The sequence below is a fragment of the Haemaphysalis longicornis genome, unplaced genomic scaffold (genome assembly GCF_048455015.1).
Source record: "Haemaphysalis longicornis isolate Haplotype H1 unplaced genomic scaffold, Haemaphysalis longicornis Haplotype H1 scaffold_3, whole genome shotgun sequence".
NCBI lineage: Eukaryota > Metazoa > Arthropoda > Arachnida > Ixodida > Ixodidae > Haemaphysalis > Haemaphysalis longicornis.
In genome coordinates, this window is record NW_027526335.1 from 44919494 (window position 1) to 44945080 (window position 25587).

The window sequence follows — 25587 nt, forward strand, 5'->3', positions numbered from 1 at the left end:
AAACACGCTGCTTCGCGGCTCATTCAAGGCGCCTCTGCACGTCCCGGACGCGACATTATGTAGAAGGCCTGCCGGCCGCAGCAATTTCCGCCCTGCCCCCGGCGGACCTGGCGCGGCTATAAAGACTCCGTGTTCCGCCTCACGTGTCCGTCGTTACCGAGCCAGAATAGCGAAGGGGTGGGGGGCTGCTTCAATTAATAGCCGCATCTCCCGTGTCCCGGTTAGTGAGGCCGGCCCCATCGATTTCCCATCACCGGCGCGCCACCCGCGAGCTTGGTGGATGGAGACGCAGAGGCGTCATAACGCGTCCGCTCCGGCTACCGCGGCTTCCGCCTGCCTCGTGACGCCGCTCGTCGGAGGCTTTCCGGCCCGAGCACCGACGTGCCTGGAATCCGCTCCCCGCGGGACCTCGCGGGGATTTGTCCATCGAACGTGCGGTGTATTGGCGCGGCAGCGCCTGATGGATGTTTGCCCCTGGTACATACCGTGTCGTATACTACGTCTGCCTTGTTGCAACCTAAAAACAAAGACGCGGATGTTTCTGCTTGCTCAGTTCTTCCTCTCGTTACACGAGTCATTTCTCACTCGTCGAACAAATTCCTTGAAACCGAAGCCTTCGTAAGTAAAAGAAAAAAGAAAATTGACCGTGTATTTGCTTGGTTCGCTGAAAATCTCGAAAGAAGATAGCCTTCTGTAGCCCCTTCCACGTAACACCCTCTGCCCCTCCAGTTTACCCCGTTCCCCTCGCTCTAGCTCCTCTTATTAGGAATGCAATAGACGTTTGTTCAATTCAGTTCAATTGTCCCGCATTCGCCCTGCTTGTGCACCATCTGTTAGGACAGCGTTCGTACTGTTATTTATCCTTATTTTTTTGCTTTTCTTGCAACAGCACGTTGCGTCATTTTTGTTTCTGGTGGTGGTGAAACTTTGTCTTCGATTTTATTTCACCCTTCTTCAACACTTTTTTACGCCTGGATTTTTTTTACTACTTGCTATCACGAAAACCAATCCCACGTGTACTATCAATTAGAGAAATGCCGGTACTCTCTGTTGTGCACCTACTATATATTGTGTCAAAAAACATGAGGCATCCTTCGCCCTGAATAACAGGGACGTGTGTGAGCCACCCCAGCAGTTTTAGTAGTGTGGGACAGTCCTTCCTATATACACTTCTTGGTCAAACATTTCTTCACTTTCGCCTGGCGGCTAAATTGAGTGACAGACAGACGGACCAAATTTTTCGTGTTAGGCATCACAAGAAAGCCTATCGTCTGTAATGACTTCGCGTCCCTGAATCAGAAGAAAGTTTGTGTTTTTTTCTGACTATTCCGACGGGCTCAGTGAACGACCAATAAGTGAAAATGAAAATGAAAATGAATAAATGACGTCACCGAAATCTTCGTGTATCTGTGGTATGCTTACTACTAGTGGTTAAATTGTTTTATTTCAGTACTGAAATATTTTATTTGTCTAAGGGCAATTATATGGTTTCTTAGGCTGCAAAGAATCGTGACACAGGAAGAGAAATGGAGGATTAGGTTGTAGAAACGTTCGCTGTCGACTCATCGGCCGAAAGGACCGGCTTTCCAAAGCTTTGTCGTACGATTGCGCTGCGAAATGGTTTTGGTGACAGCAGATATTCGCTTCTGTTTGTACTGTCTCGCACTCTGCACCCCTGGCAGTTTCATGGCGAGGCGAGATCGCCGCCGTGAACTGTCGCGTAATTTTCACCCGGCATTCGCGTTCTATATTTGTTCTCCGCGCCAAAATTAACAAAAAAATGTGGTTGATGCCTCTGTTATAGGAATCAGTAAAACACGAAGGTGAAATGTGCAGCGAAATCTGCAGCTGAGCATGATTTGCGGGTCGGCGGCTGTCGTGTGGGTGTTCTTCGCGAGAGACGCCCTGCTGGCGGGTCGCTTCACCAAAGGTGCACTGGCGTCATTTCAGTGACGGATGCGACGTCAGTGAAAACTTGAGGTATCGCGGCATAAAACAATTTCCTGTTAAAATTAAAAACCCGAAAACGAACAACCCTGAGTATAACGTACTCTTTAGTACTAAAGGTTGTTTCCCCTCAAGAAGACCTTGCGTGCAGGGGTGCACCTTTTACAGGCCGCTTGCTTCGTTGTACTGGCGTCACTTCCGTGACGGATATGACGTCACCGAAATCTTCGTGTTTCCAGGAATAAAACACTTTCGTGTTAAAGCAGGTTGTCTTTACGGTCCAAAAATGTGCGTAAATGGCCTGAAAGCATTTAGCGGTGTTCGCATTCCGACTCATATCCTGCGGGCTATTTCGTTAGTTTTCTGACAACCTCTAAGAAAGAAATCAATGTAATTCTCTGAAAAAGACAAGTACAGCAGCGTTTCTTTCATTCCTTTTTTTTTTTTCCTTCTACTGTCAACACTGTCTGTCTGAAAATCCGCTGGCGGGTAACAGCGCAGACTTGTAATCCTCTTTTCGTGCCGCCACTTCGAACTGGGAGATTGGAATCGCCTTTTTAATTTCCGTCCCAAGTCCTGTCAAGAAAGGTTTTTCTCAGTTCTCGAAGCATCCCTTCATTCTTGTCTTTTTTTTTCACACTTTTTTTAGAGAGTGAGAGAGGAGAAGGAGGGCGACGTTATTTGTTGTTTTAATAGTACGAAGCAGATTGACTCTCTAATAAAGCCATCTTTTTCAGTTTTTAGTTTTTCACCTGAAGCTGCAGTACTCGACGAACATGTGGGCATAATTTGGCGTGTTTAGGCTCAATGACAATCCATTTAGAAAGCCAAACTCGCTAAACATTATAATAGTTAACCCGTGATTTGAGAATTCTTAAACCAACATATATTTTTCGTCATTTTTGATATCGTTCGGTTCCCTATATAGCTTCTAGTGGGGTATCTTTGTCTCTGCGGCCTAAATATATTTACTGACCGGATTCTCCAGCGTTTATTTCTGCCGAAGGGTAGCGAACTGTTTATTCTTTTGTGTTTCTTTTTTTGCAAAAATTTGGTTGTTGTGAAAACAATTTTTTAAATCCTCTTGCCTCTTATTTTTAAGGAGGATTGCTGCAGCATACAATCCGTAGAATCAAAGTAACGAGTGATTTGATAGGTATATTAATTTTTTTTATTGATTTTGCAAGTGGCGTATAATAGTGGTAAATGAAGGCATGAATTTGTCCTTTGAGTTCGTGGTGCTGTCCATACAAACGGACTTACCAGTGCTCTCATTGCGACCGCACTTTTTGTCCTCCCTGGCATCTTAGATTTTGTGCTTTCACGTTAGCCCAGTAAGAAATTAGATACCAGCAGGGTGAATGCTGAATAGTAAGACCACTGCCTGTAAGGGCGTTGTCTTCGCAGTGACGCTCCTGCACGCGCGCTGACGTATATGGAGCAACAAAGGTACACTCAGAAAAACTATTTTTGGTGCAAAAGTTCGTCCCTCTCATTCACGAAAGTACAGCCCAGTAACTGCGTGCTGCAGCAATAGATTGAAAACGTGCATCTAAAGTGCAATAGGGAGTCCGGGGCTGTTCCTTGCGCTGATGAAGAAAACTGGAAAGTATCGCAGTGAGGAATACTCGTAAAATGCGAAGCAGATCAGGTCTACTTTTATGTAATATTTCCTGAGAATCGGTTGACTGAGCGTTTTCTAACAAGAAAAAGAGCAATTACTGGAGAGGCGGCGCAAAGCAATGTGAACAAGAATATTCCCCTGAAAGGCTAAAATAACTTAGCAGGAAAGTGAGAATTCGCACGATTTGCCGCACAGTGAAGTTCTGTCGTGTTGTGATTACTACGTTGTGATTATGCGTTGTAGCCGGCACCAGTTGTAGGCGATTCTCGCGCTCCGATACCAGAGGCCTGCATCAGCAGCTTACTGGGTGTATCCGTTGATTGAGGCTGGAACGTTTGACTAAAGCGAAACAAACTCAAGCCAAAGTACAGTCGTCGTCAGAAGTTTATAGCTTAACGCGCCTCTCACAGGGGTAAGCAACATCCGCTACGTGTTTACACTTCACAGCTTTGCACAATTTTGAATGCAAAACTTCAGCCCTCGCACTTTTATTGCTGGAAAACGACAAACTTTGTTTGATTTGATTCTACGGGGGAAAATGAGAGAGAGCTACACATAATGTTTCTGAGAATTGGGGGAAAGGCCGTCTCTAGTAGCGAAGCAATATTGTTATTCTTTCTAATTGTTTTGTCAAATTCTGATTTTAATTCATAATGATAGTGAGGATAATTGTGGGAACATTATTTACACTATTTCGCACAGGTATTGGGGCATTACACAGCTATTGCACAGGTATTTGCACTGCACAGCTTTAGTGGTCAAAAAAATTTCTGCACTCACAAAGAGAAGAGTTTGGGTTACTTGCTTCAAGTATCTGGATTGCATTTGAGCGCACAACTGTTTTATTGGATGATGTCATCAGTGAAAACTGGTGGCAAAGACTGTGAAAGTCGGACTACTTTTGGTGACACCAAAGGGTATGTTGAGGCTCGTAAATTGGTATTATTGATACCCACCAGCTGCCAGTGTGCTTTTTTCCTTTTTCCTTTTTTTTTTTTTTGTTTTCCACGCATGGTTACCATTTTCTACTTCTTGTCCCACTTTCTGATGGTGGCGAAAAGCAAAAACGCCCGTGTGCTCGAGATTTCGGCGCACGTTAAAGATCACCAGGTGGTCAAAATTAATCCGGAGCCCTCCATTATGGTGCCTCTTATCGATCGCCTGAGTAGCGTCGGCGCGTTAAACCGCACAATGAATCGCTTCTTGTCACGCATTGAAAGGCATATGTTCTTGCTCTCATACAAACCCGTCGGTTTTCTCATAAACAATGCATCCGAATGACCACACAATGTGACCAAACAGAGAATACAGACATTCTCCGGGTCCAGCACACGCTTTGACTGGAAAACCTGGTCTTCTCTGGGATACTGAGTGTATCAAGATGCCATGCTCGATTTTCGACACGCTTACTCCATTAGTCCAGCTGGCTCCTCATGGGCGTGCGCCGATCCGAAGCAGACTCGCGCGAGATGACAGGATTACGTACGTGCCAATTCATCTGTTCGTTTTTGCGTTTCAACAGAGACTCGCCTCTTTGTATTTGTTTTTTTTATATATATATTTATCTCCTTGCGTTTTCTGCTGGAAGTAACGCCTTTGTACACATATGATCTCGTTGCGACCACGTTCAGGCAGTTTGCCGTCAAAATTGTCGAAAGAACGTTTCAAATGTTACCTTTATTTTTTTTATTGTTTACGACATGCGGATGAAGCTCTCAGTTAAATGTATACATTTGTTGGTGCCACACAAGCTGCATCAACCCTAAATATATCCCTGTATTTATTACTACCGTCGCCATCGCATTGCGGTGCCTTTCTCGTTCACCTTTCTCGTTCCACTTCTTAGGATATGTAGCAATCATTGTACCGTCTTTTCAACCGGCGCTCCATAACATCATCCGGCCGACCTCCGTGGGGCTGTGCGCGTGCTCTTTTGCACGTATGGGCCTTCGTTTCCAGCTCCTCCCAACCGCTGCGCAGTTTGATGAATGCCACCCCGGGGCCGCAGAGGGCGGTTTCGGTGAGATATTGGTCTCGAGCCTAAGGGATAGCGAGGGGAGTGAGGCGGGAAAGAGAGAGACAGTGAGGGTGGGAGGCCGTGTACTCTCGGCAGCAGCTATCAGTCCGATCAATGGTCATCCCTTCGGCCGTACCTGAATCGCACGCCCCGGTAATTACTCTTCATTCAGCAGCAGGAGCGGGCCAGTACGCTCGCCGCACCTTGAGGAGTGCACTCGCTGCGGCCAAGTTGAATGTCTTGGGGCGAACCCGTCTCTCTCTCTCTCGCTCCTGTGCGGTTCCGTGAGCCCATAGGAGCGAAGAACGCACAGGTGGAGGTTACGCCGTGCGCCTTTGGGCAACCTTGATTACTAGTAGTTCGCCTGGGGAAAAAGAAGGATGAAAACAAAGAAGCACAGGAAAGTCAGTGGCGCTGTAGATGTACGAAGACGATGGACCCGATCGATATTTTTGTTCATCCCCTTGAATCTTAGTGCGCCCTCATTCTTCCTCTTCCAATCCCCCCTCCTTGGCTGACATGAAAAGCGGCGGGGGCCTCGTGTGGTTTTCTTGCGGCCTTTGATCTCGCTTGGGGAACGCAAAAGATAATCTTACTGAGTTCCCTTGTTGTATATTTATGCGGTCCTATAACAGCATCTGGAATTTATAGTGAAAAATACGTACTTCTGTAAACCTTCGGGGTTTCTTTTTTCTTTTTTGCGTTTGGTGTACTCGCTTGACGTGAAACTCTGTTGGCGATGTTCCGCGCCGTAACCTTTGAAGGCTCCGCAGCCTAACTTTAACTCACGAGATGGATTAACTTGGTTTTGCCTCGAGCGAACGCAAACTAAGAACACCACGCACATCTCAAGAAAAGGTGCTTCAAGGGCAAAAATTAAATACCGAAGGATGCGAAGGTTAGGTAAGCAGTTGAACAGCTTAAGCTTTGAAGAAAGTGAAAATAAATACCGAAGGATGCGAAGGTTAGGTGGGCAGTTGAACAGCTTAAGCTTTGAGGAAAGTGGAAACTAAGAACAAAAATAATCAGAACGCCCAGATACGCGAAAGGCAATTAAAGCTAAACATAAGATGCGGTGAACTGCTCCGTGCTGCGGTGGCTGTCATTTCAGATGACAGTTGTTTCGAGGAAGCAAGAGAAGATTTGGTGTGGCTGAGGATAGAGAGAGAGGGGGAGATAGAGAACATGTGCGTAGCGTAATCGCGGCGCTACCGGACGGAGCGAGTGTCGTCGTAAGCCCTCGCGCTGTTCTACCGAGCGCTGATGTGTAAAAACTTCTGACCAGATGGGGCTCAATTGTGTGTCGCCTGCGGATTAGGTCCGCTTATCTTCCACCCGGGGGCACTCATTTTAGGAACGCGCCGTCGCTACAGGTAATCCTCTTTCCTGCTCTTCTGTCTCTACCGAGCTTCTCTGCTGTCTGCTCGCTCCAATCGCGAGCAGCTGCTCTCTCGAGCCGCCACAATTCCTCGCTTTTGACCAAAGCACTGGCTTGTTCGTGGTCGCCCCTCACTCCTCTGAGCTGAGCGCTGCTTTGTCTTCTTCTTCTTCTTCTTCTTCTTCTTCTTCTTCTTCTTCTTTTCTAAGCTTGCAGTGTCCTCGGTCCGAAAGAGAAGCAGCGCGAAATGAACGACAGGTTCTGGCGCTCACTAGCTCGAATCAGCTCTTTCTACTCCTCCTCTTTTGAGCACTTTCAAACGCTTCACTCGCACCGGGGGTTGGCTTTTTTTTTTTATCCCTATTTTCTATACCGTTCGCCTTCGCGGCGTACTGACGCGATTGTATACCCTTTTTTTCGTTACTTCGTTCTCTACTTGGTCCGTCCCGTCTTGCGTGCAACGTCGCGGCACAAAGGCGCGCCCTTACGCCCGGCCGGACACTGCCAGCGTCTCCTTATTTCACTCGAAAAGAGTGTTTAGCGACCGGGTGCGTTCCTCCTTTCCGCCAGCGTGTCGGCCCCAAACGACGTTGCCGGGGCGTGTGCGGCCAGAGATTGGCGTCTCCTTGCGAGGAGCCAACCTGCGGGGATGCTAGCGCGCTTGTTAGCGGCGCGCGCGCGCGCGCTCTGTCCAGTGGAGCCCGAAACGAGCCGCCTTTTGTGGTCGTGTAGCGAAGAGATAACGGCGCGACGCAGGGAAGAGCCCGCCCTGGAGTCGGTATTACGCCGCGTCTTAGCAACGGTTCGCTTTTTTTCTTTCCACTCTCGGGAACCGATGTGTCCCTTCGACCGTGTACGTAAACAACCGAGCGGATTAAATAGGTTGCTATCGTGACATTTCGTGAGCCCGTTTTTTTTTTTTTCTTTCCCTGCGTAGGAGAATCCTACTACATTTACCTCCGTTACTTTGTTGCGTGGGATGGGAAAAGCGGCTCGAGACGATCGTCTCCCAGTTCTTATGGAACGTACGCTGAGCCTTTTCGCACTTTTGAGTCGCCGCGTGTCCCCTCCTTGTTACATTCTCTTCGCTGGAACGTTGTACGGAGCCACTTGAGATTTACCCCCGGCCAGCTGCTATCATCTCCGAGACCTCCCAAGAGTGACGCAAAACTTCGATTACATTCCGCGGATTCTTCTTAAACATCGCAGCGTACCTAGTGCCAGTATTTGTGTGTGTGTGTGTGTGTGTGTGTGTGTGTGTGTGTGTGTGTGTGTGTGTGTGTGTGTGTGTGTGTGTGTGTGTGTGTGTGCGTGCGTGCGTGCGTGTGTGTGTGTGTGTGTGTGTGTGTGTGTGTGTGTGTGTGTATGTAAGAAAAGAAAACTTTGAACAAGGTAAAAGCACGATTGTTGCCAACGTTTCAGCAAAGAGTCTCTTTGCTGAAACGTTGGCAACCATCGTGCTTTTACCTTGTTCAAGGTTTTCTTTTCTTGTGTTCTCTACCATCTTCAAAAGTTCAACTGCTCCATATATATATATATATATATATATATATATATATATATATATATATATATATATATATATATATATATATATATATATATATATATATATATATATATATATATATATATATATACAAGACCTCCAGAATACCGGCGCTGGCTACCACCCCCAAGTGCAGGAAATAAAAAAAAATACCTTAACATAAATACCCGAGAAAGTGGTGGGGAAACAGCCCCGCCGGTAGCGTAGTGGTTTGCGTGCGTCCGTTGTTGTCCGCACCGCTGCCTTCCTGCGTGCGTCCGTTGTTGTTGCCCGCAAGGCTGCGTCTATCCTCCACTCTTCCCCTCTCCTCTCCGATAGCGAACACTCTCTCGCGAGGGGCATTGGATTGGATTCGATTGGATTGGATTGGATTGGATTGGCTTGGATTGGATTTGGATTGGATTGGACTAAAGTGGATTGAGTTGGATTGTGTTGCGTCGTAGACGTGGCAGACGCACTGGCGCCGGCGCGTGCCCAGGTGAGAGCGAACACACTCTCTCAACATCTGCGGGTGTGCGGCCCAGCGCGCTCTCGCTCCGCCGGTGGGCGGCGCTGGGCGCGGTGCTGCGCATGTGCAGTACTCTCTCTCTCCGCGGTCTCCTCTCCTTCGGGCGCGCTGCGCATATAACCGGTGTGCCGCTCTCCGGCAGCCTTTCGGTCGACAGTTGCTCTCCGCATGCGCTTGAACCCCCCTCAGCGTCGCATCACACCAGGGTTCCCGCGAGGGGAGGTGTGCGTAATTTTTTTCACCACTTTCTTTCTGACTCAAAAAATTCTTCATCTGTTTCTATGACCTACCGCATTCACCCCTTTGCTTTCCGAGGTTTTCTTGACTGCCAACCCTTATTCTGTATTAATTCTCAGAGCCCCTCATTTCCCATTTCTGGTTCGCTATATATATATCTATTCTGGTATTCTGGAGGTCGTGGGTTCGGATCCCACCTGGCGGGCATTTTTTCTCCACTTTCTTTCTTTCCAAATTCTTTATCTGTTTCAATGACCTACCATATCCTCCCCTTTGCTTTCTGAGGTTTTCTTGACTGCCAAACTTTATTTGTATATATATAGCGAATCAGAATAGGAAATGAGGGGGAGGGGCTCGTTGAATTAAGACAGAAATAAGAGTTGGCAGTCAAGAAAACCTCGGAAAGCAAAAGGGCGAATGTCATTGAAATAGATAAAGAATTTGGAAGGAAAGAAAGAAAGAAAGAAAGAAAGAAAGAAAGAAAGAAAGAAAGAAAGAAAGAAAGAAAGAAAGTGGAGAAAAAATTCCCGTCATGTGGGATCCGAACCCACGACCTCCAGAATACGCGTCTGGTACGATGACCACTACGCTACCGGTGAGATATTTTCCCGTCCACTTTCTGGGGTGTTTGTGTTAAGGTATTTTTGTTTCCTGCGCTAGCCGAGCTCGTTACTAGCCGTCACGTTGCGGACTGGACAGGTAGTCATAACAGCAGGCCGTAGAAATGCGATGGCATTTAATCGTCCCCACTGCCTCCTTCTAGCGTACTGCTGGGCTGACACCAACGGGTAAGCGTGTGATCACGTTTAGGAGCCCCGTGGCACTTAAGACAGTGTTTCGCTTAGCTTGCCCTCAGCGCAATAGTTAAAACGACATACCGCTTGCGACAGCGGTGCCTGCTTTTAGTAGGCGACCGAACGCGTTGACGACAGTATTTACTAGCATGTCGGTGCGCATCAAGGAAGGTCGGGCCGCCGCGCAACTCCGCCTATGCTTAATGGTAAGCTGCTTTGAGATGCGACAGCCCCACTTCCATTGTCGGTACTACTTCCACAGAATGAACACGCTGGATAGTTATTGCAATCTTAGAGTAACTGGTTTACAATAACGCGCTGCCATATTGCAGTATCTGGATCGTTATTGGAGTTGCTGCTCACTTAGCAAACTTTCTTCTCACAACTGTTCTCATGGGAACGCCATTGAAGGCACTTGTTGGCACCCAGTCAAGGCTTCCGTGCCCCGAAGACGAAAGGAATTGAGCATCGGTGGCATGCTGCGCACAGCATCGATCGCTGCTTTAGGTCAGAAATTTCTACCGTCGCAGACGCCGTCTCAGGAAGTACAGGCAGTTCCCCCTTCCTTCTCGCCCCCTCTCTCCCCCTCTTTTCTGCGCGTCTGAGCTGTCAAGTCGTGTTTGGGCGGCAATATCTCAACACCTCTGAGGACGAGGAGCAGAGCTAGATAATCCGATAAAAGCTCGCTCGCCGGCTTAGGTTACTACTTTTTTTCTCTCTTGTGTATGTGGCCAAGATGGTGCGTCTCGAGTCATGAAGTGGCCAAGTATGTCCACGGGGAAGGCTGCGTCGTGCATCTTGTTTGTTGAACCCCCCCCCCCCCCCCTTTTTTTTCCCTTCTCCTCGGCTAGCATTTTTATGTTCCTTTTTTTTTTTGCACTGCAGTTCATTTGTCCTTAATATCTAGTCAGTTCTTTTTTTTTTCGATTTTGACGCCAAGGGCTGGATATCTGCGCTTTTAGGCTAAGGTAAAAAAAAAGTGATCGCTCCCGTGTTAGCTCTAGCTGCTTCATAATACACGAAGTGCGAGGTGGTCTAGGAGATTAGGTGTATATAAGAAAAGTTAGTTTGCTGCTGAAGAAGAGACGCAGCACATAAGCTTTCGCAAATTATGCGTGTGCATTGTACGCTGGCAATGTTTGAGTTGTAGCTTTACGGAGATACGCTTACAAATACAAACAAATTATTAGAGAGAGGGAGAGAGAGAAAATAAATGGGTTTAGTGAATAATGCTGCTCGCTCAAAAAAGCCCGCTCTGAAGCACCGTCCCAAATTTGCGCTCGTTGTCTTCTATTATTACCGGAAGCGAAGTTATCAACTGTCAGGGGTACGCAGTTTTAATTTCGCTATTCAGTCGACGTTCGCATTCATTGCTCAAGTAATGTTAGCGTTTTTCAGCGGGCATGCAAATCCCCATCATGTTTTACGCCGTGTACGTAGGCCGCGTAAAACAGAATTCGTTGGGCGCAGATGTCAACGCCACGCGCTTTATCGGACGTGTATGATGTTGTTGCCCTCATTTGAAGGTGAGCACGCCAGCCGGTCTCTTATTGTAAACACGGCGTCGCTTCGACTGTCGTTTTCGGCATACCTTCTTCACTTTTCCTCGGCGCTATCGGGTAAATCTTCAACGCGAGGCACTGTTCGCTTTCCCTCCACCCAACCTCTCTAGACAGCAGCTTCAGGCAGCGAACTTTGAACTAAACCAATTGCCCGCGTGCGTACGCGCGCGCTGTTCTTGATAATTGCATCCTGCCATCTATCCCTCGCTATCAGGGAGTCCTTGGGCGGACAGGAGTCGGAGCATTTGCGTCAAAATAGCGTGGCAGAGGGAGACTAATGACGCTTGCTTGGCGCACAACGAGCCTCGTCTTCCTAGCCGTCATCGGCGGGCATTTTCCCCAGCGACGCTCTCTATCCAATACGGGTTCCCTTTTTCGCAGGTCCCCGAGAAGCAGAAGAAGCCTATATAAGTGCGCGTCTTTCGCGCAAAAAGAGCAAAGGGGCATCGGGGGCTGGGGGAGGTTCTCGGGTGCGGCGGTTTGTACACCGCAACGCCACCTCCGCGCGAGTCGGAATCACATTCTTCGCGACGTCTCAATGGGTCCCCCCGCTGTGCCTGCTCCGTCGGCTGATGATCGCGTGCGCAGGGCTGCGTTTCGCATGACGCCGCCATCTATCTCCCGGCCGGTTCGATTGCACCGGACGAGCGCGTTCTCGTCTATTTTGTGCGGTGCGCGTGCGAGCGCAGGGTTTCTCTTTCTCCGCGAGACGTTAGGGTCTCCAGCTGACGGGCAAGGAAATGTCACGACGGGAAAAGGAACAGCCTCGTATACCCTGCTATGTCGCTTTTTTTAAGTGCGAATGCACTTTATAAGCGACCCCAAACCATCCACCACCGGCGTCGGCGGCGGCGTCGGCGTCCGCAGTGCTCCTCTATATTTAAAAAAGAAACAGCATCCGGCGCCAGGTTTCGATCCGAGGACTTTGCGGCCGCAGCGCGACGCTCTACCGACCAAGCCACGGACACGACGCTGATATCAGTGTTAGTGACGCGCCTTATATCTTTAACGCATTCAAACTACGTCGTCAGCGGCGTGCGTTGGCGAATCAGCGGCGTTATAGCGGCTTGATAACTGCGTGGTGTACACGTGATACTACAAACCCGATGGAAGAGATGGAAGAGAAGGCGGCGAGGCGGTGGGCTGCGGGGGCCGAGCGCAAGCGCCGCAAGCGGGCCGACAACCGTGCATTCGCACTTTCACATTCTCCCCCTCGGGGAAATGCGGGGGAATTTTTTTACATCAGTGCGGGAGAAAATGTAATCACGCAGGACAGCCTGTCTGGTGTGGGCAGAATGGGTATGGTCTCATGAGGGGGAAAAAACGGTATTGGGGGAATTTAGCTTTCGGTCAAAATCGAAAGAGCTTTTTTTTCTCTCACACCGAAGCCCACACAGAATAATTTGCTGTAATTAAAAAACTGTCTTTTGGGAACATAATTTATCGTCGTGAGGTGCGCGCGCGTTAGAATAACGAACTTTAACCGACAACTACTTTCGTTCATTCATTAATCTGCTTTGGTGAAGCCTAATCGTTTCTTTCTTTAAGCCCCGGGCAGTGTTGCCTTCAGGTATTGAATGTTAGGGAATTCACCATACAAAGTGTTCTTACGCATGATTAACCACGGCGATAATTAATAGGCTTATTAAAATAGGGTTATCTTTAGGGCGTACGTTATTTTGTGTGTTTCATTACTTGAGTGCAATAAAAATTCTGTACTCGCATTACTTTATATACCGCTCTTATACATGACCTAAGCTATACCGTTAGTGACTTCTCCTGTCGTAAAAAAAAATAATAATCTCTGTACAGTGATGAACACTGCCTTCTAAACTTTTGCCCGGCCTGGAGCGCGAGAAATATTCGAATGGATAAATAATAACAAAAAATAAATATTGTTCATCAGGGAGTCGCTAATTATGGCCCCGGAAATACCTTGCCGTTTGAAAACTACGCTTGACGTCACCGTTCATTAAAGTGGATGTGCCCATTCTGGCTTTGCAGCGATTACCAGCACACCGAATCTAATGGTGCATTTTTGCAATAATTTCCGTTTGCTTGTAATCAAATGCACTTTTGCTTCATTTCCTAGTTTCCGCAGCCTCCATTACAAGGCAGCATAGTTCTTTCCTAATTTTGCTGTTTTGGAGAGAATTGTGCGGGTTTTTTTTTAGGACCTACATAATTTTATTCTATAGAATTGTTTACTCGTAATTTCACAGACACGTTTGGCGTTTTTAAAGGAAAAAGAAACCTAGCCCGATGACCATTTTATGCTGATACAATGCACGCCTACTGCTTTTCACATGCGGCTATGCGATTATGATGGTTCTCTAAGGACAATATTTTCTACAGGTTTTCCTAAAGTTTTCCTTATAGATGAGGAAAGCTGTTCAACAGAACCGCAGCTGTAACGCAATCGCAGCGCGCGAAATTCGTAAATCAGTGCATCCTAACGGCCCGCTGCACTTTTGCCTGTAAAGGGTGCACCACCACAATAAGATGTTTGCTGCGGGGAAGCCACCTTTGAGCTTGGTCAGGCGCACATTTTAGCTCTCACTATTAATAGAAATCTCGCAGGTCATTGAAAACCTACCAGATTTAGGTAAAAAAAGGTTCATGTGCAGGCAAGCTACAGTGTAAATGTGCCTGCGCGTGCGCACAACGGGTTTTAGGAAGTTTGCGCACTCAAAGTAACACCAACTTAGGGCGGGGGCGATTTTGGGCGCCTTGGTTTTTGGTATGCTATTATGAGAAATCAATGTGCTCAAAACTTTTAATAACACCTAGAAAGCGTTCTATAATTCGAATACCACAAAAACTGATTATTCAGAAACATTACAAAAAATTGTATTTCCGCAAAAAAAAAAAGAGAAAAAAACATTGGCAGTTTCCGAGCGCGTTCACCTTTGCAAGGGACATAGGCAGGCTGCATAATATTTAAAAATAAAAATCGCACGGACAGAAATGGCTGGACTAAACTTATTTCTAAATTTTTACGGAGCAAAATTTATTTGAACTGTGGCTACAGTACCAATCTCCACCACCCTTTCTTTCCTGGTTGATACGCCTATTACCGTATTGTTACGATGAAAAATTCCCGATGCCTGTGGTTATGAGGGGCAACATTTCTTTTTGTTCGAAGTTTGTAACAATACTGCAAATTCAAAAAAGCTGCGGATCAGAGACCATGCGGAGAAAAGTTGCAGAACATGCTGCATTTCTTTATTTTATGCGTATTTTTCGCTTCTTGGCCATGTAAGGCATAGAAGCGTGTATCTTCGCAAGGATAACTTGCTAGAACTGATTTATTACTCATCGCTGTCATCATTTACTTACTCACCGTCCATCAACAAATAAAGTGTTGCTCCACATTTCTAGCTTATGCCAGCCCTTGCAATATTTCTATTTCCTTGACTACCCTGCACCTTGCCCCAAGTGATGGCAAGGTAGGTTTAACGCTTCTAAGCGTTGTTCTATCGGTTTCCTTCATTTATGGCGCCATCTTTTGTGCCTGCGTGCTCAAGTACGCTGCTCAGAGACTTACAGAGCTCGCGCGTCTTCGCTTTCGCAGGAGGCCGTCGGTGCCCGGTGGCCGAAAAGCCCAGTTGCGGGAGGTGCGTCTTCCGGACCGGGGTACACCTGCCCTGCAGCTTCTCACCTCCGAAGGCGTCACGCTCGCCGTGGCCCCCGCCGCGAGCAGCAAGGCAGCCGACAAAGGCTGCGGTGCCGCTTCCGAGCGAGACAGCGTGGTCGACATGGTCCCGCAGACAAGCAGATTGTCCTTTGACCGAAGGACCCAGGACAAGCTGCTAGACAGGGTCCCCGAAAAAGTGCTCGAGTCCAGGGTCATCGCCAACAACAACAACGTCGTCAACAACAACAATAACAACAGCCAAGTTGCGGCGCTACAGCATGGCCGCCGTTCGGACATTATTTCCGCGCTCCCATCTACTAAGGAGGTGACACCCGTTCACACTGTGCCGCCACACCAGACGCACGAAGAGCGAGAGAGGACGCACGACAGAGTCAGCCCTCCGCGATCCGGTGGGAGCCCCAGGGTCAAAGGGAACGAGCTGCCGCCCGACGACAGAATTCCCGGTGTTGATGACATTCGGTTACAAGGCAGGAGGAGCCAAGAGATGCTCTTCAACAGGGTCCAAGAGAAGGGGCTCGACGTTCGAATCGCGGAGCCCAGTCGGGACAGGGATCCGTTGGAAGGAGGCAGCTGCGGCGCCTCGACGTTCCCTGCTGCGCCCCCGCCGGCCGTACCGCCCCGACGGAGCCCTTCGTCCGAGCCCAAGCCGCCGCCTCGGCCACCGCCCAAGCGAAGCACGGGCGCCCCCGTGCCGGCCGCGCTGGACGAGAACGGACTCGACGACGAACCCGAACTGCAGAGGATCGCGGACCGCATCGCGAGCCGGGCGGCCGCGACTCGAGTGGTAAGGCTTGCAAGCTCGGCTTCAAATTTGCCGGTATTGAAAACGTTACCTCCGAGGTGCGCGGTGACGGCTTAATCCTAGGAGATTTGAATATAAACACGTATACGTTCTGACGGTAGCGATCTGTCTTTCCGGTTATTTCAGGGCAGGTCATCTAAAACGATGAGTTTCACACGATGTAAGTGTCCGAAAAAAATAGTCTTGCTGTGAAATAGATAACACTCTGTGTCAACAGAACGAAACCATATTTTATGGTCGAGTTCTTTCTTTCTTTTTCTTTGATGTTGGTGATGACAACAGTAAGAAGATGGATGCTCGCCCTGTGTAGGGTTATTCGCTTTAACTTACATTCCAAATGCAATCCACAATCACGACAAACACAATTAGGTTCAGGACCTTGAGTGTCGTTCAATAACAGTTCCATATTTTGAATTCACCTCCTCCTCGGGTCACACGTTATATCGCAAGTGGACGCAGATAAACAAATTAGGCCGGAGCGCAAACGGTTTGTCCTGCCTTTTTGCGACGTCACGGTTATACCGAGGCAAACCTGCCACACAGGGTGCGCCTCTCCCCGGCGGCCCCGAGCCACCGCACACCAAGGAGAAGGAGTCCAGCGAAGCCGCCGTGCCGGACGAGGGCCGAGTCGTCGGTGGCGGGCCGGCGGGCAGGCCCATCTCATGGACGAGCCTGTGCTCAAGCCCCGAGCTGCCGCTGCCTTCCCCACCGCCTCTGCCCCCGTCGGCTCTGCACCCTTGCTTCTCTCCAGCCGCTGACGACGACGAGCCCCTGCCGCCGCCGCCGGACGACCTCGAGCACGTGGCGCAGCAGCAGCCGGGTTCTGCCGCCGCCCAGGATTGCGACCCCGCGGATCCCAGGTGAGTGGGCATACTACATGCTGGGGGGATTGCAGCGTCAACTAGACATCCGGGCCGCGACTTTCCATTTCGTGTACCGTACAGAAGCGGCCCTTCCTGCACGGCGCGAAGCATCAGTTAAACACGATGATCTGCTGCACACTCCCTCACGCTATCTAAAGCATACCAAACCACAGTTACTTACGGAAAAATGTGCACAGGTGTTGATTTAGAATATTTTGAAAATTTGTTGGCTTGAAGTAGGAACCCAAGAATCTACCTCAAAGCCAGGAACATCGAACGGCGAGCCCTCTTTAGCAGTCTGTCGAAAGAATGTCGCTAGTGTGAAAGCGAACCAGTAGATGGCGCAAGGTGCTTTTACTTCTGCATTGTATACGAAACGGAATGATGTATCCGAGATGGTCCTGCTGCGGGCTACCTCCTTCTTGTACCCCAAGCCACTGGATCACTCACTGTTCTCGCGTCCTTTTTGCTCGCCCAAAAAGGGAAGGTTGCGTTGTTGCGAGTTTGTAGATGCAGGAAACTGTTATTGTGGAGAAATTCGTAGCACAGGGAACTTGTTTCGTTATAAGCGATACAGGTTAAAAGCGAATAGGATGCGCTCCCTCTACATTGCAGGGGAGACCATGAAACACTTGAATAAAGCGACCTTTAAAAAAGTGATTTCGTGATGACTAGGGTTTACTGTAGTTGCAAGCAATGCAAAATAAGGATGGCGCTGCCATTTTAAAGCGAAGCTTTCGTGATCTCACTGATGGCGGTGTCAACCGAAGCAGGAAATTCAACTTTATTCAATGGAAAGACACATGATGGTGATCATGACACAATAAAAAAAAAACCGCTTACCATGGTCGGAATCAAACCTGGGACCCTTGCGTTATGAAGCCGACGTCTATCCAATAGCACCGTCATAGCGCTGGGATCCCTCAGCGTTTCATTTGGGTTCGTTGCGCGGGCGTTGGCTTTGGACTCTGGCTGAGTGGAAGTGGGCAGTGGGTTATAAATGAAAATGGTCTAACCACGACGATGAGAGAGGGGGGGGGGGGAGAGGAAGGGAGGGGGGAACTCAGCTTTTTCGTGCGGGATTCGTTTTCTGTCTTCTGAGTTTAGACTTTGTGTTGCAGGCAATTTGCACTTTGATCGTTGCCGCTTTGACTTTGATAGCAGCGGCTGTCACTTTGGCATTTCTCCATTTGATTTTCGCACGCAAGAAAACTTCACTTTTCAACCAACGTCGTCATTAGACGGAAGGGATTTGAACTTTTTTTTTTTATGACCGGAACGGAATTTCGAAAATTCGGGCATCGGTGCACGTTTATGAAACAAGAATAACAGCTATAAGCGAAACCCAAAAAATACATTATGCGAATATCAATAAGACGAAATTTCAGTGCGGGCAGGTAGACAGGTAAAACGTTTAACAAAAAGAAAAAAAAACACCTGTAGGCCGAGATTTCGGCACGTGTTAAAGATCCCCACGCGGTCAAAATTAATCGAGAGCCATTCACTACGGCGCGAGCCATAGCTAAGTGTTAGCTTCGGCGCATTTAGCCTAAGTTCAGGTCTCCTGTGACCCGCTAATTTAAAATAAAGTAGGTGCTGCATACATTTCGTTATGTGCGACTAATTTACACAAGCAGGTAACGGCCAAAAAATTGTTTTTGATGCTGTCTGAAGACGATTCTTTGCACAGGTGCTCACAGCCAGCGCAGATAAGTACTACAAGCTCGTGATCGTTAACAAAAAATTAAAGTACTACCGCACCTTGTGCGTGGGCAGTTTGCTGCTAGAGCGGGAGATCAAAATGAGGTAGGGATGTAGAACGTTTCATTGTCTTGTTTCGCTGCTTAGGCTGTTTATTTTCCTTCAAAACGTACAAACTCAGACAAGGTTTCATTTGAGCATAATTATTCTAATATCGCTCGACATCGCTTTGTGTGGGCCAGAGGACTGAGTTATTAAATTGCACTCAGCGTGCGGACATTTCTGCAAAGCACGATTTTATTTAAACTATTTATATACTCCCCCAATCACTTTTGTCTTTTACTAGTAGAGTAACCTAGATAATTTGAACATGTATAGGAGTACTGACAACTTCTCTCTGTGAAACTCACGCTGCTAAAAAGAATTTCACAGGGAGTTAATAGAACTTCTCAATAATAAGAACTTCAAGAAGTGCTTCTAATGATAAGAACTTCTGCTAAGAAGAACTTCACAAACATGCCACAATCAAATTCTTTTTAGTTTTTTATGGTTACGCCTGATAACAAAAGCGCTCATTGTTGGTTCACGTCTTTCCAGCCGAGCATTTACTCAACGTCTTCAGCCTTGCGTGTACATCTTCGCCGAATGCGCTTGTGGCATACATTTAACGCAACCCGCTCGCTCTTTGATTACATTTCCTTTCCAGCTTTACAAGCCCTTTGCACGCGCTTAATTCCCCTCCACCTTAATTAAACTTATCTTAGCGACCGGAACAGCGTATGTGCGTAGCCTGGCAGCAAATTAAATCCCTGTTTTCTTTTTCCACCCCGTTATATTATTCCTGTCCCACTTTTGCTCCTACGTCGAAGTGCACGCGAAAGACGCCAGAGACGCCTACGCGGTTTCACCGTCTATTCGTCTACCTCTTGGCCTCGCGGTGAAGCCCGTTCATCAGGCGGCCTCTCGCAAGGTCTCGGCTCAGCCTGGGAGCCGGTTGGCGGCAATGAATTTCTTGATGGCCTGCACAAAGAATCGGTGGGAACGGCGTAAGGAAATTGGAGTGGGTAGCCAGTGAAGTCCGCGTGCATGTTTCGCGCAGGCCTTTCACTTTTTGTGCAGCCATTTTGTCGCTCCGCGGGCGCGCTGTTAAATTGAGTTTCGGCGCTAATGGAGACTGCCGCCGTATACTGTTCGCGTCCTGTGCGCGGAACATAATGGCTTTGGCCGACGCTTGTCTCTCCCTCTCAGCAACCACCCTGTCGACAATCGAGTTTAAGGCGCGGCAGGCGGCAGCTTTTAGACGGGTTTAAACATTCATGGTGTGACAATGAGATTGCCGAAGCCCTGAAACACTTCGTCCGGTGCGACAGGCTCTCGGTCGTGGACTGCCGCGAGGCATGCGCTGGTAATGGTTCGCTCATGTCTCGTTGCAGGCGCGAAGCCACGCGCGGCTACCTTATCCTGTGCTGCTAGCGAAGCGCACGCCTGTTCCTGCTCGCTACAGCCCGTGCGCAGCTATATTGTTCGATATGGAAAGAGTGGAACGCTCTCGACACTTACCTGTACTGTTCGGCTTCCACATTTATTCTTCTGATAGCTTCTCTTTTAGCACAAGTTCGCTCTAGTAAACTTTTTTTATTGTGTAAACCTTGCGCCGCTCCCGACTACACCACAGTATATGCATTGCTTCGAGGTGCGTAGGGGTCACCTCCGCGTAAGTAATTGAAAGATACAAGTTACCTTTTCTTTCTTATCCGGAGCGATTTCTCTCTCTCTCTCTCTCTCTCTCTCTCTCTCTCTCTCTCTCTCTCTCTCTCTCTCTCTCTCTCTCTCTCTCTCTCTCTCTCTCTCTCTCTCTCTCTCTCTCTCTCTCTCTTTCCCCCCTAGATAACAAAAATAATTTCAAAGAATTTCACTGTGCTTTTTTTCTGTCGTTCCTTTCATACTGCACAAAATTTCATTGATTTCCAACTCATTTTATTCGGGAATACAAATGGCGCAACCTGTGACCGTAGTTTATTCCGTTCGTGTCCTGTTCGCCTAACGAGCTTTACGTATTTCGGGCCCTTTAAACTTTTGGAAGTCGTCCCATAGGGACAATTACTAGCGCTGGTTCTTCTTCAAGACATTGTTACGAAAGCGGCCCTAAAAACCGTCTTGCGGTTCTCCTTGATGTCAAACAGGCACGTCCATTACCATTTTTCACGAGAGCGTTCATTTACGAAGCTTGCAGTCCACCGCGGGGAGACGTGAATTATAGGCCGTTAAATGAAACCTCGTTTACGCAAGGTGCACCCGAGGCTGCCGCGCATGTTCAGTCTCTAGGCACAAAGGCACACACGCACAGGCAAAAAAGAGGGGGGGGGGGGGGGGGGTATCATCTGCTGGTATCCTTCTTCAGAGGTTCGTTTTCCCCCTCTATTTCTCCATCCGGCGTTATTTGACTTCGCGCACGCGCGTAGGCAAACATGGCCGCGCGGAGGAGTGCGTGTATAGTACTACCTGCGGACCTTGCGAGGCACGGGCACTTCGATTCTAATTACCGGAGTACACCGCGGTGCAGCTCCAGCGCCGGGCATCGTGTGGCAATTGATAAAGGGCCGCCTTCTCCCTACACTCCGCTCCGCTGGCGCCAGGAGAAACGACCGGGCGCTCTGGGCCCCGCCGTCTTGAGGCTTCTCTCCAGATAGGCCTTGCGCAACACCTCCTAGCTTGAGAAGCCTTCTCGTGGTGACATCTTTGTAAGAACACTAACGCAAACTTAATTTTCATTAGGCGAGATTATTATTGCGTCCGGGTCATGACAAAAGTGGCTGATGACATGAATGGGGAAAAAAACCTATCAGGTTAGATTATACAGAAGCCTTTTGTTATCTAGAGGGTGTTTCCTTTGCTACCTACGCAGCTCGTTCCCTCGGGGGGCTGGGGCGATCCGTTTCCCGCGCTGCGTTGCACTGGTCATGCTCAGTGGGTAGCTGAAACGGAACTTTTCTGCTCCATGGTTGAACGTGGAAACAGAGAGTGCAAGTGCTTAGAATCAAGGCAGCGCTGCGTACGCACGTTCCAGATTGCCACGAAACATAGCACTGTCGCTCGTGTCTTTAGCGAGGTAAGACGTGCAAACGCTTGCTTTCAGTTTAATTACCTAGGGGAAAAAGCGAGGTACTTTGTGCAGGTAATCGTGACCTCAAGCTCTGTACATTCCAACAAACGATCTAAATATGCCCGCGTTCGCGTCCCGAAGTTCGAGCACCCCTTCTCTAAATTAAATTACTCGCTCCCATTCACACGGTACCTCTTGTCTCACGTTGTAATACAGTGTCTAAGCTAAATCGTTCTAAATTTAGCTGTACCTGTGATATGTGTATAGGAACTCTGTTCAAGTGTGTACTACACACATTGCGAAGCTTTTTGACTCCAGACATTGCAGCTGTATCGCGTAGGGTGATTTTTTTTTCACTCACAGCTTCATTTACCCCTTTTGCTATTCCGTGAAAAATACACCGTAAGTGAATAGGCATTTATTTACTTGCGTAGTCGCCCGTAAATAAACATTTTTACGGGCGCCTCTTGCGAGTCCTGTACTTGCAACTATTCAACGCACTTACTTGGAAGGGGTCTTCGAATCATCTCGACCTTGCTGCCTCAAGCGTATTTCGTTCAAAAAGTAAGAAGCACTGAGATGGCCATAGAACAAGGGCTTCGGTTCGCTCATAGCGAACCGAAGCCCGCCTTCGCACTCATTCGAGAGAAGTTGTCGGTCAAGAACAACGCACACCTCATTCAAAATTTTCGAACCTCTCCGAGGCTGAGATTTTACGAATCGAGTTTCTTTCCTCCAGCGCCAGCCTTGTTTGTGAACGGAAACACCACGCGGAGGAAATGGAGTCTAATCGAAGGCCATGTCGAAGTACACCCACAGCGAGATTCCACGGCAGCGGAAGGCATGCCCTTCCCCGCTTGTGCCTACACTACCGCGGCCTGTTTCTTTGCGGGAGGGTCGGCCGCCTTGTTCCGAGTGCCTGGTCTGAAAACCGTTCATTCCGGCGGGGGAGGCAGGCGAAAGGCGCGCGCGTCTCCCTTCGGACGAGGCCGACTGTGAACTGGCCGGGTTTAGGCCTCTCGGCGGCGGAGAAGGGCGCCGCTGCTGCCGCGACTGGCGGGAAGCGCCGGAGCCGTGATGGATGGCGGCCGTGGCTCGCTTCCGCCTCATTTCTCGGGCGCTCGTTTTAATGCGGTTATCTACCGGAGCGCAGCCAGCCAGAAGGAAACGCGATGAACGCGCCGGCTTTCCCCGTGATCCACCCAACCTCCGCCGCCGTCTGCCGCCTTCCTCGGGAATGCTCTATGCGTGCCACCGGAGCGGGCGGGCGCCCGAATTTTCGCCGGACCGTCGCAGGAACGGTATGTTTACTGTTCGCCGTGTATAGTCAGCGCCGAGCGTGGCAGGGCGCGATGGTGTTGCTTCGCATTGAATACTAGACGACGCAACCACCCCCTCTTTTGGTATGCTGCAAAAGCACAAGGCGAAAGGGTACAGCCTAAAATGTGCTTCTAGTAAACATGAGTAAGTAACAGACGGTTTTGTTTTCGAGGCTAGCGACAAGCTGTTATCTTCATCGTGATCCAAATACAAATATACCTAATTTTCTTGTCCACTCTATCACTTTGCTTTTATTCTCTTCGCGCCGTCGAACGCAGTCGCGTGGTTTTAAGAGCCATTTCTCTGATACAGACACCGGACGCCGGCCTTTTCGTTCAGTGGGTGATTTCACATGAAAAGGTGGAAGGGAAATGGAAGGGGACAAAGAAGGGGAGGAGCTTTTTACTTCGCTACTTGTTGCTTGGCGAAGTGGTAATATTTATTTATTTATTTATTTATTTATTTATTTATTTATTTATTTATTTATTTATTTATTTGTTTGTTTATTTATTTATTTTTGTTCCTTTGTTTGTTTAATGAACCTTAGAGTCAGTGTCCATGTTTTGTTTAACAAAGAAACGCCGATTGCGCACTCGTGAGTTCCCTTCTCCAGGCGTTTATTCAGCTAATACAGAGGGACTGGATAGTAAGAGGGTGTAGTACCTGAGATCGTACCGATGGCGCCGTAATCCTGTCGTAATTGGAGCAGCTCCTTGTTTATGGTGACAGCTAGTCCACTGCGCTTCTTAGCTACATGAGAACAAAATGTCGTGGTAGTCGTTCGTGTCCGTTACCGCTATCATGTCGCGCCCTCCTGCCCCATGTATAGACCCACACGAAAGCCCGCCACAACATCCATTTCCTGAATTTCGACGTGTGCTATCTCCGAATGCGCTGCATGAAATCCAGCAGGCCGACGGTCCGTGCTGTGAATTGCACCTTTTAAATGATATCCCCGACTTCTTATTTAGTCACACTCTGCTGGAACGGGACTTTAAGGCGTGCTCCTTGCGTTGGTAGTGTGCTGTGTGTTCTAATCCGTCTTCGGCGTGGAGGACACCGGCGTGACCCTATGTGCCACGAAGAAAGTGCCGTAACCACTTCCAGAAAAGCTGTTTCTTCCATGCTGGAAGCTAATGTAATCGACCCGTTAATATCTTGCGACTGGCTATTTTCTTGTCCCTTTTCCTGACCATCGTTTCCATGGGCGGCTCTGAAATAGTATTTTTTGTCCAACTTTATGAGGATTATAAGGCTTCTGAACAGTTCTTCAAACTTCAGACCTCATTCAGCACCATTTGCGGCAGGCCAGTTCGAACAAAACTAAAAAAAATGCTGACAATTTGGTTTGTTTGACGTCGATCTCGTGGTTCAGGTTGCCTCATTCTGTTCTTGAAGGTAACAAAAATGGCGAGCGTTGCTTTGGGCAATTCATAAATCTGCAAAAAGTATTGTAGTTGGTAAATTCGGAGACCTGGAGATTGCAGCCGTAACGATGTAAACGTACGACAATTAAAGCGAACACTCGTCAATGACGATGGTGGGCCCACTGCGCAGCTGTAAAGCTACATCGCCCGAAAATTCAGGGTGCTCGTTTAAAGCCTTCGCCTTGGTCATGTCGCACCTTCCTTCCCTATTCAACCGAAATACATATGCTCGAAGCTGCAAGCGATATCCAAAAGAAGGAAGGGCGTGCCCGTTACGTCTGGGTTCGAAGCAAGAGTTCAATCTTAAGGCGGCAGCCTAGGTGGCACTGCGTGTCTTTTCCGATCCGTCAACGAGATATGTTTGTCGAAGAAAGTTGTTGCAGCATAACCTAATGAATGAGGTAGCATGGTATGGTAGTGCAGCGCCAGTTCTTTACTTCTGGCGAGACCCTTATATCAACTTCATGTTAGCTCGATCTTGCCACGCTTGAAGACTGAGGTGGAAGTGCGAGTGGAAGTTCGGGCTCACCAGCGTACACTCACAAGTCCAGAAACCCACAAGCTTTTCTTAGTTCCGTAGTGTCTGGGAATTCGGCTTAAATCATTTTCACGACTTTTCGATAGACCATAAATGTGTTTCACTGGATCACTAAGCAAATGTAATAATCAAGCCGGAGATTTTTGATGCCAGTCACTGCGGGTGTAGCTAAAGACTTCGGAATGCTGGATTACTGATTTAAACGGACTCTGGAACGCTTCTGATAAACGCTTTCACTTTTTTCTTCACGCCTGGAAGCACTGCGAAAGCTATAGTTATCTCCAGCACTGAGCGGCACTGCGTGATTTGCTCGTCGCAGAAGATACACCTTCCGTTTATGCTTTGCTCTTGTGGCTTTCTTTTCAAAGTGGCTATCGAATGCGTTTATTGCCGCAATTGAAGGAAAGCCGGCCAATAGCCGCTACATTGCTGTAATGACGCAATTCCAGCGGTCGAAGAACGCCCCGAGACCTGGAAAGAGAGAAAAATCTTTTGAACAAGCTTCTGGGTTATCTGATGGGCATAGAGCAAAAAGTTCTGGCTGAGGCACTTTTTGACC

At 48.4% G+C, this 25587-nt stretch overlaps 1 protein-coding gene across 4 annotated transcripts in view; it reads left to right on the forward strand.

Moving 5' to 3' along the window:
* Shrm (shroom) overlaps positions 1 to 25587 on the forward strand; it is a 495848-nt gene that overhangs the window by 399497 nt on the left and 70764 nt on the right. For all 4 annotated transcript variants that reach the window (XM_077703030.1, XM_077703031.1, XM_077703032.1 and 1 more), the window contains 2 exons: positions 15191 to 16058; positions 16620 to 16936. In XM_077703030.1, coding sequence (XP_077559156.1) covers positions 15191 to 16058; positions 16620 to 16936 — 1185 coding nt within the window. The remainder of the gene's footprint in view (positions 1 to 15190; positions 16059 to 16619; positions 16937 to 25587) is intronic.